Raw genomic sequence first — 13,180 nt, forward strand, 5'->3', positions numbered from 1 at the left:
CCTGTGAGCGACGCCCCGCGGTTAACAGTCGGCACCATGGAAGCCTACCGCCGCGCTTTTATTCAGACCGGGAGCCTGGCCCCGCTGAAGCACGTCATGGTGCGTCGCTCGCCCGAACCCGCGCGCGAAATCGCCCTCGATCGACGAAGTCTCACCCTCACGCCCACGCCACGGTTGAATTTGGTTTTCGTCCCCTCGTTGACGCCCGGCGACCCGGTTCCCCGCGCGACAGGCTGGCGTGTTCGTCATGGCCTTCGGCATGGAGCACTACTTTCACCACAAGTACCATTCGCACGCCGAGGGGGCGCACGATCACAAGGAGGCGGAGGTCGACATGACCAAGGTGGACGCTGCCCTTCCCGCTGCTGCGGCGGCAGCCATGGCCGAGAAACCCCTGCCCGCGGACATGGACGCGCTCACCGCGGAGATCAAGTCCCTCAGGGCCGAGATCGGAACCCTGCGCGCCGGAATGCGCGAGGCTGCGGAGGAGGCTAACAAGAAGAAGTAACCCGCCGGGGTCGAGCGGGTCCTCGCCGGGTTTGTGTAATAAGTGTATCTTCGATTTGGTTTGGTTTCAACAGCGACGCTTAACAGCGACGCGCCGGGATGCGCGGTCGGGACCTTCCCGACCGACGACGACCCGAACGCCGAGGCGCGACGAAACAACGCGCCCGCCTTTCCTTTTCACGTCCCGGCTCTGGCACGTCGCGTCCCCCGTCGTTCGCCTAAACTCTTCCCGCCGTCGGAGCGTCCGTCAGCTCTCGACGTCCACCCTCCGCCGCTTGGGCGCTCCGCCGCCGGTGACCTCATCCTCCTCGTCGCCATGCGCCACCCCTCCATCGCCGCGCGCCCCATCCGCGCGTCCCACCTCGCTGTCCTCACCCCGGCGTCCACCCCGCGCGTCGTCCCCGGGCGAGTCCGAGGATGAGCGGTCGCTGGACGCGGTGGGCTCCTTCCCCGCGTGCTTAAACGTGCCGACGTCCATGGGCGCGTCGATCCAGTAGGACCTGCGCTTGTTCGCCGTCTCCCTGCTGCACAGCTGCAACGACCTGCCGCGGTACTCGAGCAGGCGCTTGAGGCACTCGCCCGCGGTGGGCCGCGCCGCCGGGTCCTTTCTCAGGCACTCGGAGGCAAGGTTGAGGATAAAGTCAACCTCCTCCTCGCCCATCGCCCGGCGCCGCTTCTTCTTCAGCTCCTTGACCAGCTGCTGGCACATGATCCCGAAGCCGTACATGTCCGAGCTGATGCCGTAGTCCCGTCGCTTCACAACCTCGGGGGCGCGGTACTTCGGGGGTCCTATCCTCGGCGTGAGCTCGGGGTTGACGTCGTCCCGCGCGCCGTCGCCCGGCATTGTCCTCGCCAAACCAAAGTCGCAGAGCTTGGCCGTCTCGTACCCGCGCGTTATCAGCACGTTCCTCGCCTTGACGTCCCTGTGCACGTGACCCGCCGCGTGCAGCCTCACCAGCGCCCTCGCCACGTCGCTCAGCACCCTCACGACGTCCACCCTGTTCACCACGCTCCTCGAGCGGAGCGAGTTGCTGACGTACTCCATGACCATGAAGAGCTTTCCGTCCTCCTCGTACGCGCCGAACACCGCGACGATGTTGGGGTGGGGAAATCGTCTGAGATAGTACATGTCACGCTTAAGACCGGCCACGCGGTCGGGTTTCAGGCTGGAAGGTTGGACACGGGCGGTCAGCGTCGGGCCAACCGGGCCGGCGTCGGGAGGATAAAAATAAGGGGTTAGGGGCGGGGACGCGGAAGGGGGACGGCGCGGGCACTCACTTCCCGATTTCCTTCACCGCCACGCTCGTGCCGAGCAGCGACGCCTTGTACACGTTTCCGAAGCTGCCGTCGCCGATCTGCTCCCACTCCCGCTTGGATGAGAGGTCCGAGGGGTCGAAGCAGGGGTCCCTCCACGGCTCGGTCATCTTTACTTTTGGCAACCGGGGTAAAATTTGGTGTCAGACCCGCTGGCCGAGGGACGCCGATGCCGTGTGCAGCAGTGCAGGACCTGGGTGTTCGCGGCGCCACGAGACTCGCTCGACGGGCTCGCCGAGTCCCGTGGGTGAGTCGATATCCTCCCCCAAAGGGACGACGGCGTCGTGCTCGCGCCTGAAGCACTGATCTGCGGGAGGATCCCACGACGTACGCCACAACGGGTTCGGGACGAAATTGGAAACCCTGGATGCTGTGTGGAAACTTCCAGCGGATCGACGGTCGAGTCGCCTCGCCGCGTTTCTCCGAGCCCGCGCGCCGCAACCCGAGCGCACTGCGAGCCGCGCTCGCGCCGGACAATGCCTTCGGTCGCGCTCGCGCCGGCGCCTCTTGCCATCGGGCGCGGCGCTCGCGCGGTCCCGCGCGCCCGGGTATGGTCGATGAGGCGCGCGGGTTCGGAGGCGCGACTGGGGATGATAAGGTGCCGTGCGCAAGCTTCTCCATCGCCCACCGCCGAGACCGCGTGCTCTTCGCGGCTCACCTGCGCGGAAGTTCCGAGAGGCGACACCGCGGGCGCGATGATGACGCTCACCGACGTGCGCGTTACCGTCGGGGACAGGGATTTGCTCGTCGGAGCCAACCTGCGCGTCGAACCGGGCGAGACGGTGGGTCTGGTGGGCGCGAACGGGTGCGGCAAGTCCACCCTCCTCCGCTGCGTGTCGGGGCTCCGATCGCACGACGCGGGCGAGCTCAGGGTGGCGCAGCGCGCGGACGTCGGGTACCTCGAGCAGACCGCGGTGAGCGGCTCCAAGCTCACCGTCGCGCAGGAGGCGCGCAGCCGCATGACGCACGTACAGGCGGCGATCGACGCGGTGCGAGAGGCGGAGAAAGCCATGGCCCAAGGCGACGCAAACGCCGCGTCCATGCTCGTGGCGGCGAACGACGCGTTCGAGGCTGTGGGCGGAAATACCGTCGAACGGAGGGTCGCGGACGTGCTCACGGGCCTCGGTTTCGCGAAGGAGGCGTGGGACAGGCCGTGCGCGGCGCTCAGCGGCGGATGGCAGATGCGGGTGGCGCTCGCGAGGCTCCTGCTCTCGCCCGCCGGGGACAGCCGAAACTCGGGCATCACCGGCGGCTTCCTCCTCCTGGACGAGCCCACGAACCACCTCGACGCGCAGGCGAAGGAGTGGCTCGCCGGGTGGCTCAGGGCCTACTCCGGGACGGTGCTCCTGGTGTCCCACGACGAGGCTCTGCTGGACAAGGGCGTGGACAGGCTGGTGGAGGTGCGAGGGTCGAGGCTGCACGGGTACAGCGGCAACTACGCCAAGTTCCTCGAGGAGCGCAAGCAGCGCCGGGAGGTGGCCGCGAGGGCCGCGTCGAAGGAGGCGGCGAAGGCGGCCAAGCTCGAACAGTTCGTGGCCAAGAACAGCGCGCGCGCGTCCACCGCCAAGGCGGCCAAGAGCAAAGCCAAGCAGCTCCAGGGCGTGCTCGAAAACTTGGAGGAGTTGGAGGAGCTGACTGGCGGCGGCAAGGACCTCGGCGCCGGCCCGGGAGACGCCAAGCGGGTCACTTTCCGCCTTCCCGATCCGCCCGACGGCGCGAAGGAGGCGCTCATCCTGGAGAACGGGGTCGTCGGCTACGGCGCCGGCCTAGAGCCGCTCATCACGGGCGCCGGTCTCAAGGTGAGCCGCGGCGACAGGTGGCTCATCGTCGGTCCAAACGGCGCGGGCAAATCCACCCTCCTGCGAACGCTCGGCGGTAACCTTCGGCTGCAGGGCGGCACGCTGGCGCACGGCGAGGGGACGCGCGTGGGATACTTCTCGCAGGATCTCGCTCAGGAGCTCCCGGTGGAGGAGACGCCGTTGGTTCACGTCCTGAAGGTGGCGCGCGCGGCGGACCCGACTGTGACGGAGCTCACGGCGCGATCGGTGCTCGGCGCTTTGGGGCTCTCGGGATCGGCAGCGAAGGACCGAAAAATCGGGGAGCTCAGCGGGGGCGAGAAGGCGCGCGTGGCCCTGGCCGCGTTCGTGTTGCGTCCCGTCAACGTTCTCCTCCTGGACGAGGCTTCTAATCACCTGGACACCGCCGCGATTGACGCTCTCACCGGGGCTCTGAGAGGCTGGGACGGAGCGGTTGTCGCCGTGACTCACAATAAAACCTTTGCGGATGCTCTCGAGCCGACGTTCGTGGCGAGGGTCGAGGCCGGGGCGATGAAGACCCGAATGGTCACTGGTGGGACCCTATCTAAAAAGGATTTCTCTCCCAACGCGGTCGCCACTGGCGGCGTCGCGGGCGCGGTGGCAAAGCCAAAGGAAGCTCCCAAGGGTGCCAAAAAAGAACAGGAGATGACCGAGGAGGAAATTGCGGCTGCTGAAGCGGCGGCGAAGGAGGCTAAGGCTGCCCGAGACAAGCTACTCAGGGAGGCGAGGAACGCTCCAAAGACAATCGATAAAATCGAACGCGCGCTGGCAGTTCTGGAAGATGACATCGCCGCCATCGACGAGCGGCTGATGAAATGCGGGTCGGATGTCGCGGCGGCGGTTGAAATACAGAAGGAGAAGGACGTAAAAGTCGAGAAGCAGGGGTTGTATTATGCGGAGTGGCAGAGATTGGAGGAGGTGATGGCGGAGGCCGAGGCGATCGCAGCAGAGGCGTAGTCGTTCTTTTATCTAACGTTGATATTACTTACTTTAAACAAACAGGGAGCGAGCGTTGCCCAACCCCTACGGGTGGGCGTTCCAAACAAGAATAATAATGACAGAAGGATCCGGGCAGACGCGCGGGGCTGCTTCGCGAGATTTTTCACTCACACCTGCGGCCGGGTCTGCACCACGTAAATCTCCCCATCCTTGACGACGCCTTCGATGTCTTGCGGCTGGCCGTCCAGCGCCGCCTCGATCGCCACGCCAGCCTCGGCAATCTTGGACAGGAGCTCGGTCCTGAAACCCTCGTCCCAAACCAGGGGATCGGTGGCGTAATCCGCGTGGATGGTCTCCTCCTCGTCCATGGGCACCGACTCGTACAGGCCCGCGCCAGCGTACCCCTCCAGATCCTCGCCGTTGGAGTCAGACCTGAAGATGAGCGTCTGCCTGGGGATCTTAAGCATCACGCTCTTGCTGGGGAAGCCCAGAACCCGCGGGGTCTCGCCCGAAGTCTTCTTGACGGAGAAGGACAGAGCGCGGCCCGGATAGTTGCCCACGAGCGCCTCGCCAAGGCCCATCACAACCTCGGCGTAGAGCTCAGTCTGGTCCTTGGAGGACGGGTTGACGGTGTGAATGACGAACGCGTAGTCGGCGTCGACGACGGGCTGCACGAGGACGCTCATGCGCAGGTCGTCGTGGTCGATGCCCACGTTGCGCAGCGACACAAAAGCGCGATCGTTCCACTTGGACGCCCACACATCCGTCAGAGCGCTCCACGCCTTGGCCCAGCGATCCTCGTCCTCGGGGGCGGGGATGCCGGCGGCCACCATCGCAGCCTCGATCTCATCGAGCATGCCCGCGGGCGCGGCGATGTGCTTGACGCACGCGCGGCACGCGGCGAGGGAACGCTCCAGCGCCGTCTCGGAGGAGTCGTCGATGGCCGCCACGAGCGACGCGAGCTCAGTTTTGACGCTGGCGTTGACGGCGTCGTCGAGAACGTATTCCATGGTCCCAAAGGGGATGACCATGGACTTGGGGAGGTTAATCCAGGCTGGGATCTTACCGCCGCCGAGGCTCTCGTTGAGCGCGAGGGTGTTGATAGCCTTGGCACCCACGACGCCCTTCTTGAACTCCTGGAGCGGGACGGTGAACTTGCCGCAGAAGGGAATCTTGGCGAGCTTGAGGCCCTTGGGCACGCTAGAGACATCGCCGGCGCCCGCGCCCAATGCCACCGCGGACGCGTCCACCTCCTCCCAGACGACCTCGTCGCCGCCCATGACGGAGGCGGACACGGGCTCGCCGTCGAGCGCGGCGAGGCTGTCGAGCACCGCCTCGTCGTAGCAGGTGGCAAAGAGGCAGCCCATGTTCCTGGCGCGAACCGCCGAGTGCGAGAGGACGTCCACGGAGCACGTCGTGAGCACGGCGACGGAGCCCGCGGGGATCTCCTCGTCGCCGCCAACCTTATCGGCCACCAGCACGGTGGGCCTGGTGAACGTCTCGTTCATCACCTCCCTGAGCGAGTGCACGTGCTTGACGTAGCCAACCGCCGGGACGGGCGAGATGATTTGCCACGCGCCCATATCCGCCTCGGCTCGGAGCAGCGGGTCGAGTCGCGAGAGAACCAGCGAGAGCGCGAACGCCGGCCCGCCGCGGATCACCTCCTCGGCGAAGAGGTCCACCGCCCAGTGCTCGATGCCGCACGCGACGCCAATCTCGGTCGCCGCCGGCTGCATCTTGGCCGCGACGTCATCCGCGTGCAGGGCGACGGCGAGGCGGACTCGGTCCACCACAGCCTTGGCGCGAAGGGCCCACTGCGAGTCACCGCCGCGGCGCGCCTCCTCGACCCTGCGCCACTCGATGAGCGCGAGGACGATGTCCTCGTTGGACGTCGGGAGGGAGAGCGCGAGGTTCTCCATGACGAGACCCGCGAGCCTCATCTGGTCCTCCAAGCCGTAATTGGCCTCGCCCGAGCGCTCGACGGCGCGCCTGGCGACGTCGTCCAGGGAGAGGTCGAGGTAGAGGAGCTCGCGAGTCCACTCCTGGTCGGAGGGGTTGGCGAGACCCGCGCCGCGGAGCTCGTGCCTCGCGTCGACGCACGCGGCGAGGAGCTGGATGGCGTCGCCGCCGCCGTTCTGCGCGACCCTCGCGTAGTTGAGCGCGGGGCTGACGCCGCCGAGACCCTTGTTTGCCGTCTTGATGCACTCGATGAGGTCCGCGCCGGAGTGAACGGACTTTAGGATCTTCAGATAGTTCTGGAAGTCCTTGATGAGCGCCACTTTCTTGGTGGGACGCGGCGTGGGCTCGGCGAGGATGGGACGCTCGTAAGATTCGAGGCGAGCGCGGTCGATGCCGCCCTCGGAGAGAACGCGCCAGTACTCGGAGATGTCCATGTTGGACTTGAGGAAGGCGAGGTAGGCCTCGCAGATGATGATGTCGTCCGGGGTGGTGTTGTTGTGGAGCTTCTGGTGCCATTCCTCCATCCAGATGCCCTTCTTCTCCTTGATGTCGTTGCGGTGCATGATGTTGAGAATCTCATCGCGAATTTGCTGACCCTGGCCGCCCTCGCCACCCTTGCCGACGGTGCCAAGCATGAGCCTGGTGACGTCCCTCAGGTGGGGCGCGTCGCAGAAGAGCTTGGCGATCGTCTTGGTCAGCTTGGACTGCGCGGCGCTCAGCTCGCGGGGCTTGACGTTGTAGTTGCGCTGCCAGGTGAGCTTTCGGTTGGAGGAGTACCTGAGCCAGACGTAAATCTTGGCCGCCGCGGCGACAGCCTTGGCGATGGACTTCTCGGACGCCCCGGGCGCGCACTTCTGCTCGAGCATGGTGGACGCGAGGTTGAAGCGGTGCATCAGAGTCCACCAGCCGTTGCCAGCCTCGGATCGGATGATGGTCTCGAGGAGCTCGTCCGCAGCCTTGGAATGCTGGGTGGTGGCGTAGTTGGCGTGGAAATTGGAGTTGCCGTTCTTCTCATCCCTGAACCAGCTCGTGCCCTCCTTGTTCCTGATCACGAACTGCAGACCCATGAGCTCGTCGGCGCCCTCGCCCGGGAGCTCGATGGTGAGCTGCTGGATCGGGTAGCACAGGTCCTCCTCGCCGGGTTCGACCTCGTCCTTGTCGAAAGCCTCGGCGGGGAGGCAGCCCTGGCCCGACACAAACGGCGTCTCGACGCTCATGTCGCTCACGGCGGTGGTCTTTCCGGGCCAAACTGTGGTCTCGGGTAGGAGCCACTGGCCGGGCTCGTCCTTGGCGACGCCCCAGTGCAGCACGAGGTCTTCCTGCGAGTCGGTGGTGATGACCACGCTGCGGCTCACGACCCTCTTCCTCGGGCCGCTCGAGGCGGACTCATCCTCCGCGACATCCTGGTACATCTGCACGAGCATCTCGGAATCGTCGCCGAGGGTGTACAGGCGCTGGTTCACCAGGGTGTTCGGCGAGTCGAAGCTGGCCCACCTGGACATGAACGTCTTGGCGCTGTACTTGGGCGCGGTAACCTCGTCGCCCCCCGCGCGGTGGGAGACGATGGACCTAAGATCGCGGTGCACGTAGGCGTCGGAGTGGTACTCGCCAACCTGCTCGGGCGGGGGCTCGATCCACTCCTCGGGCTCGATCGCCACTTTCTGCTTCTTGCCGCCGCCGGGGATGTCGATGGTGGGCGCGAAGTCGTCGAGAGGGGTCGGCCGGGTCTCCATCGGTACGACGTTGGACGTCGCGCCGGTAAACTTGCCCGCGGCGTCGTCGAGCATGACGTTCGCGTCGCCGCGGGAAAAGATGGGCTCGTCGTCGCCGTCGACGGTCTCCTGGTTGTACCTGCGGCGTATGTCGTTGAGGGTGACGCCGTTGAGAACCTCGAGCTGGAGGTCCAGCCTGGCCTTGGCGTACTCGGCGGCTTGCCACTCGGGGGGCGTGTCCTCGGGCATGCCGGCCTCTTCCCAGCGCACGTACGCGCGGATGCCGACGAGCTCCTCGGGCACGACGATCTGGGAGACATCGACGATGCGATCGCCTGTGGGAGGAGGGTTAGTGGATGGTCAGAACCGGGAGTGAACGGGGACGCGCGGCCCTCGTGGAAAGAGGTCCGAAAGAGCCGGGCGGGAAAAAAAACGAAAAGATGGAGATCGGGTTCCCGGGGCGCGGGGAGTGAGTGGGCGCGGGTCACGGGGCGCCGGGTTCTCACCTTCGGCGGTCTGGCCGGCCTGCGCGCGGGTGACGGTCGCGATGGACCGCCTCGCGGCCGCGGGGCGAGTCGCGGCGCGCAGCGCGGAGGTGCCGCGCACCGTCCTCCTGGAGCCCGCGGCAAAGAACTTCGGCGCCCCCACGACACTAGCTCCGCCCATCGCGGTAGCCGCCATCGCTGCGCCTGACGCGGAGCGAGGGAATGCGGGCCTCGAGCAGCGCGCAAGACTGGAGGATTCTCCGCGAAGTGTGTGACTCCGCAAACGTCGACGACGGGGTGAGGTGCCGTCGCGAGTGAGCCTCCCGATGGACGGAGCCGCCGCTTTGACGAGCAGTGGTCGTGACAAGCGGAGGGGCGCGGGGCGAAAATATCGGGACGCGCTTCGTATCGAACCGTCGGAATTTCCCTCTCACTGTTTGCCCAAGTGGCGATTTCGCGATATGTGCTTGGCGATATTTTCTTTTTGAAATCGTGTCCCACGCAGATCCAACCTTTCGCTTTTCGATTTCCCCTCGGCCAATCAGAGAGCGAACGGGCCCGAAACGAAAGACGCATTAAGCGCTTCCCGCCGAATTATAAACCAGAAGAAACCAACGGGTGAAAAAGGCTCTTTTCGCGATATACGTGAGTCAGCAGGATCCCGTGATCGAAGGGGGGGAGGCAGAAACGTCTATTTGCGATATACAAATCCAGTCCGACTGTTCGCGCATACAAGGCACAGCTTTTTGATTCCGAGTTGACAACGCCTGGGGCACGTTTTCACGCTCGAGTTTATTTAGGGCGGACCGTCCCTTCGTCTCCGCTACTCGCGGACCACAGTGACGGGCGTGGAAGGGTCGGAGTGGAGCGTGTTTCAGGCGAAGCTCGAGGAACGAGTCCGCGCTCGGGGAGTCCAAGGGTCCGAGATGTCCGACGACCAGGACTCCCAGGCCGAAGATGCGGATTCGGCCGAGCGAGCCTTCGCGCTGCAGAACGCGGCGTTCCTGCTGCAGCTCTTCACGTTGGCCACCGCTTTCGTGCTCGGCCTGGGGATCAAGCACCTGAAGATTCACTGGATACACGAGGCGGGCGCCACGATCCTACTCGGCGTGCTCGTGGGCCTGATGATCAGCGGCTCGTCCGTCTCCGACGAGATCACCGACTGGCTGGATTTCGACGAGAGCGTGTTCTTCTTCCTTCTCCTCCCGCCCATCATCTTCGAGGGCGGGTACTCGCTGCGCTCGCGCGAGTTCTTCGCCAACTTCGGCGCGATTTGCAGCCTCGCGTTCGCGGGCACGACGATATCGACGTTCGCCGTGGGATTCTTCGTCTGGATATGCGGCGGCGTCGGTTTGTGCTACGGCTTACCTCTGCTTCACGCGCTCGTATTCGGCGCTCTCATCTCCGCCACGGACCCGGTCACCGTGCTCGCCATATTCCAGGAGCTGGGCGTCAACACGGAGCTGTACTCGCTGGTGTTCGGCGAGTCCGTCCTGAACGACGCGGTGGCGATCGTGCTGTATCGCACGCTGGTAAACTTCAACAACAAGGGCGTGACGTTCATCTCGCTGATGGAATCCGCCGGGTTCTTCCTGGTCATCTTCGTCGGGTCCCTCGCGGTGGGCGTGCTGTTCGCGGTGAGCGCCACGCTCTTCTTCAAGGTTCTCAACAAGCACGGCGCGCACGAGGGGCACGTCACCTTACTGCAGAGGAACAACCACATAGAGATGGCGCTGGTGATGATTGCTCCGTACGCGGCGTACGCGGCGGCGGAGTCGATGTCGCTCTCAGGCATAGTCGCCATCCTGTTCTGCGGCATGGTCATGGCGCACTACACCGTCCCGAACCTGAGCCCGGAGACGGCGGTGAACTCCAAGGTTGTGTTCAAGGTTCTCGCCACCCTCGCGGAGACGTTCGTGTTCATCTACATGGGCGTGGCGATGTTCCTCGAGGAGGAGAAGTGGTCGATGGTGCCGTTTGTTTTGGTGGCGATGGTCGGGTGCGCGGGCGGGCGCGCGCTCAACGTGTTCCCGGTCATACGGTGGGTGAACGAGAAGCGACGCCCCGCGCGCAGGGTGCCCGACAGTCACACGAAGATGCTCTTCGTCAGCGGTTTGAGAGGCGCGATTGCGTTTGCACTGGCGAGCACGACGATTCGGGATCTGGGCGAGGCTAGCGGCAAGGTTATTCGCACGGCGACGCTGTGCATCGTCATCTTCACGGTGCTCGTGGTTGGCGGCTCGTGCAACTACCTCGTGGCGAGGTGGGATCTCGGCGCGGAGTCCGCGTGGACCGGGCTGGGCGACGAAGACGGGTCGAGGAGGAGGGAGGCGTCGACAGCGGCGGAGGGCAGCCCGGGGGGGGTTCGCGCGGGCGAGGTCCACACCGGGCCGCACGAGGAGCTCATGCCGGAGTTTAGGGTCGAGACGTTCGAGGAGGGGTACGCGGCGGCCAAGGCTGAGCTCGGGGAGGCGACGAAGCAGGAGAACACCAACTACGGAAAGGTTAAAGCCGCCGCCAAGGCGCTCGGCAAGGTCGCGGCTGTGACCGACGCGGCGAGCGTCATGTCCGACATCGACGCGAGGTTCCTGCGTCCGTATCTCACCATCAACGGGTCGTTGAACGCGAGCAGGCGCGCGTCGCCGGAGAGGTCGCGGCCGCCGTCTCGCACGGACGAAAACGGGGCGGACGACGGCGAAGGGGGTAACGACGCGGATGGGGGGTTCCGGCAAGTGCCGCTGGATACCGTCGCGTCGGAGGGAAACATCGCGGGTGGCGCGTCCCACGAGACGCCTTTGGGACTGCCGGGCTCGCCCGCGCCGGCGCGAACGCCCGGGGTTCCGCCCTCGAACTAGATTGCAGCGCAACCCGCACGAAAGCCTGTGGTGTATAACGAAACGAATCGTCCAAACTGTTTGGAAGAAATAACAACGGACTGAGATCACTTCGCCTGGCAACCCTCACGAGCGCCTCATCACAACGGGACCCACGGCCCGCTCTGTCGTGGGTTCAGAGATGAGACACAATGCCGCTCATGCCCTCGCCCGCGTCGTCCAAGCCTCCGTCAGCAGGGAGGTCGCGTCGGGGACGTTGCGCATCGCGCCCCTCGCGCCTCGTCGACTGAAGCGATCGATGAGCTCGATCACGGAGGACGACCAGCAGCGCCTGCTCGAGCACTACGCCTTGGGTCTGCGGGGGATACTCGCGGAGCACGACGACCTGACGGACCCGGCCCTGACTGCGAAGATGCGCGCGCTCAGGGACGACGCGCCCGTGCGCCTGGAGCATCGGTTCTGGGGCGCGCAGTTCCTGGCCATGGCGTTCGGCCACGAGCTGGGCTTCGCCGCCGCGCACCCGCCCGCTCTGCGCGCCGTCTTCAACCTCGGCGTCGTCGCCGCCGAGAACGGGCTGGTGCCCTTTCAAGCGATGCGCTCGGCGCATGGACAGCTCGCCAGGCTCGGCGTGCTCCGCTGCGACAGGGTCGATCCCGGAGCTGATGGGGGCGACGGTTGGAGCCTCGCGACCCCGAGGGCGGCGACGCCGTGGGAGCTGTTCGCGTCTGACCGGCTCCGCGTCGCCGCGAGGGAGGCGGCGGCGGGGCTCGTGGCGCGCGGTTCGGCGGTCGTGGACGGCGCCCTGGGTCCGCGTCTCGCGGAGGCGGCGTCGGCGGCGCTGACCAGACACGTCGCGTCCGAGCGGCACCTGTTCTCGGCGGGGCAGCTCGACCAGACGGGTCGAAGCGACTCATCCACCCGGGGGGATATCATATCGTGGATCTCCGGCGACGAGGGCGCGGACGAGGCGCTTCGTTTGGGCGCGGGGATATGGGGCGGGCACGTGCCGGGTTCGTCGGAGGGTCTGCTGGGCAGGTGTCCACCCGCGGTTGTGTCGCCCGGCGCCGTCGCGCAGATGTTCCGGTCGTGTCTCTCCGATCACGTCATCTCGGCGATGCCCGCCGGCGTCCTCATGTCATCGGATAACTACGTCACGAACGCGATGATGTCGGTGTACGCTCCCGGGGCGCCGGGTTTCGTGCCCCACACCGACCACTGCGGCGGGCACGACTTGAGAAGGGTCACCGCCGTGTATTACCCCGCGTCCAACGGGGACTGGGACGTCGATCGAGACGGCGGGGCGCTGGTGCTGCGGCCCGGGGAGGACGGCGCGGGCGGACGGAGGGAGACGATCGCGCCCGAGGGCGACAGGCTCGTGGTGTTTTACAGCGACGAGGTGGAACACGAGGTGGTGGGCGTCAGCGAGGGCGCGTCGAGGGAGCGGCTCGCGCTGTCGTTTTGGTACCTCAAGCCGCCGCCGGGAAGGTTCGACCCGAGCCTGATGTCGCGCTCGTAGTCGCACCCGACCCGGGGGACGTGGGTCGATCGCGAGCGGTTCGAGCGTCGACGCGATGTCGTGACTGTGTTTTACAACGTTTCCTTTTTACGACAGG

At 65.9% G+C, this 13,180-nt stretch overlaps 6 protein-coding genes across 6 annotated transcripts; 4 read left to right on the forward strand and 2 right to left on the reverse strand.

Annotated features, from left to right (window-relative positions):
- Positions 1–4: 4 nt before the first annotated feature.
- On the forward strand, positions 5–508 carry MICPUN_57946 (predicted protein; the record flags this gene model as incomplete). The annotated part of the gene is made up of 2 exons (XM_002501375.1): positions 5–99; positions 233–508. Exons 1-2 carry the CDS (start codon positions 37–39, stop codon positions 506–508), a joined length of 339 nt encoding a protein of 112 aa, XP_002501421.1. The 5' UTR covers positions 5–36.
- Positions 509–754: 246 nt separating this feature from the next.
- On the reverse strand, positions 755–1,931 carry MICPUN_57947 (predicted protein; the record flags this gene model as incomplete). Its single annotated transcript, XM_002501767.1, has 2 exons — positions 755–1,673; positions 1,786–1,931. 2 exons carry the CDS (start codon positions 1,929–1,931, stop codon positions 755–757), a joined length of 1,065 nt encoding a protein of 354 aa, XP_002501813.1.
- Positions 1,932–2,516: 585 nt separating this feature from the next.
- On the forward strand, positions 2,517–4,595 carry MICPUN_100107 (ATP-binding cassette superfamily; the record flags this gene model as incomplete). Its single annotated transcript, XM_002501376.1, has 1 exon — positions 2,517–4,595. The coding sequence occupies one exon, from the start codon at positions 2,517–2,519 to the stop codon at positions 4,593–4,595; it is 2,079 nt and encodes a 692-aa protein (XP_002501422.1).
- On the reverse strand, positions 4,589–8,929 carry GWD1 (carbohydrate-binding module family 45 protein; the record flags this gene model as incomplete). Its single annotated transcript, XM_002501768.1, has 2 exons — positions 4,589–8,583; positions 8,755–8,929. 2 exons carry the CDS (start codon positions 8,927–8,929, stop codon positions 4,745–4,747), a joined length of 4,014 nt encoding a protein of 1,337 aa, XP_002501814.1. The 3' UTR covers positions 4,589–4,744.
- Positions 8,930–9,059: 130 nt separating this feature from the next.
- MICPUN_57950 (monovalent Cation:Proton antiporter-1 family) lies at positions 9,060–11,588 on the forward strand (the record flags this gene model as incomplete). The annotated part of the gene is made up of 2 exons (XM_002501377.1): positions 9,060–9,138; positions 9,574–11,588. 2 exons carry the CDS (start codon positions 9,060–9,062, stop codon positions 11,586–11,588), a joined length of 2,094 nt encoding a protein of 697 aa, XP_002501423.1.
- Positions 11,589–11,748: 160 nt separating this feature from the next.
- Positions 11,749–13,083, forward strand: MICPUN_57951 (predicted protein; the record flags this gene model as incomplete). The annotated part of the gene is made up of 1 exon (XM_002501378.1): positions 11,749–13,083. One exon carries the CDS (start codon positions 11,749–11,751, stop codon positions 13,081–13,083), a length of 1,335 nt encoding a protein of 444 aa, XP_002501424.1.
- Positions 13,084–13,180: the final 97 nt, after the last annotated feature.

The sequence above is a fragment of the Micromonas commoda genome, chromosome 4, assembly GCF_000090985.2.
Source record: "Micromonas commoda chromosome 4, complete sequence".
Lineage (NCBI taxonomy): Eukaryota > Viridiplantae > Chlorophyta > Mamiellophyceae > Mamiellales > Mamiellaceae > Micromonas > Micromonas commoda.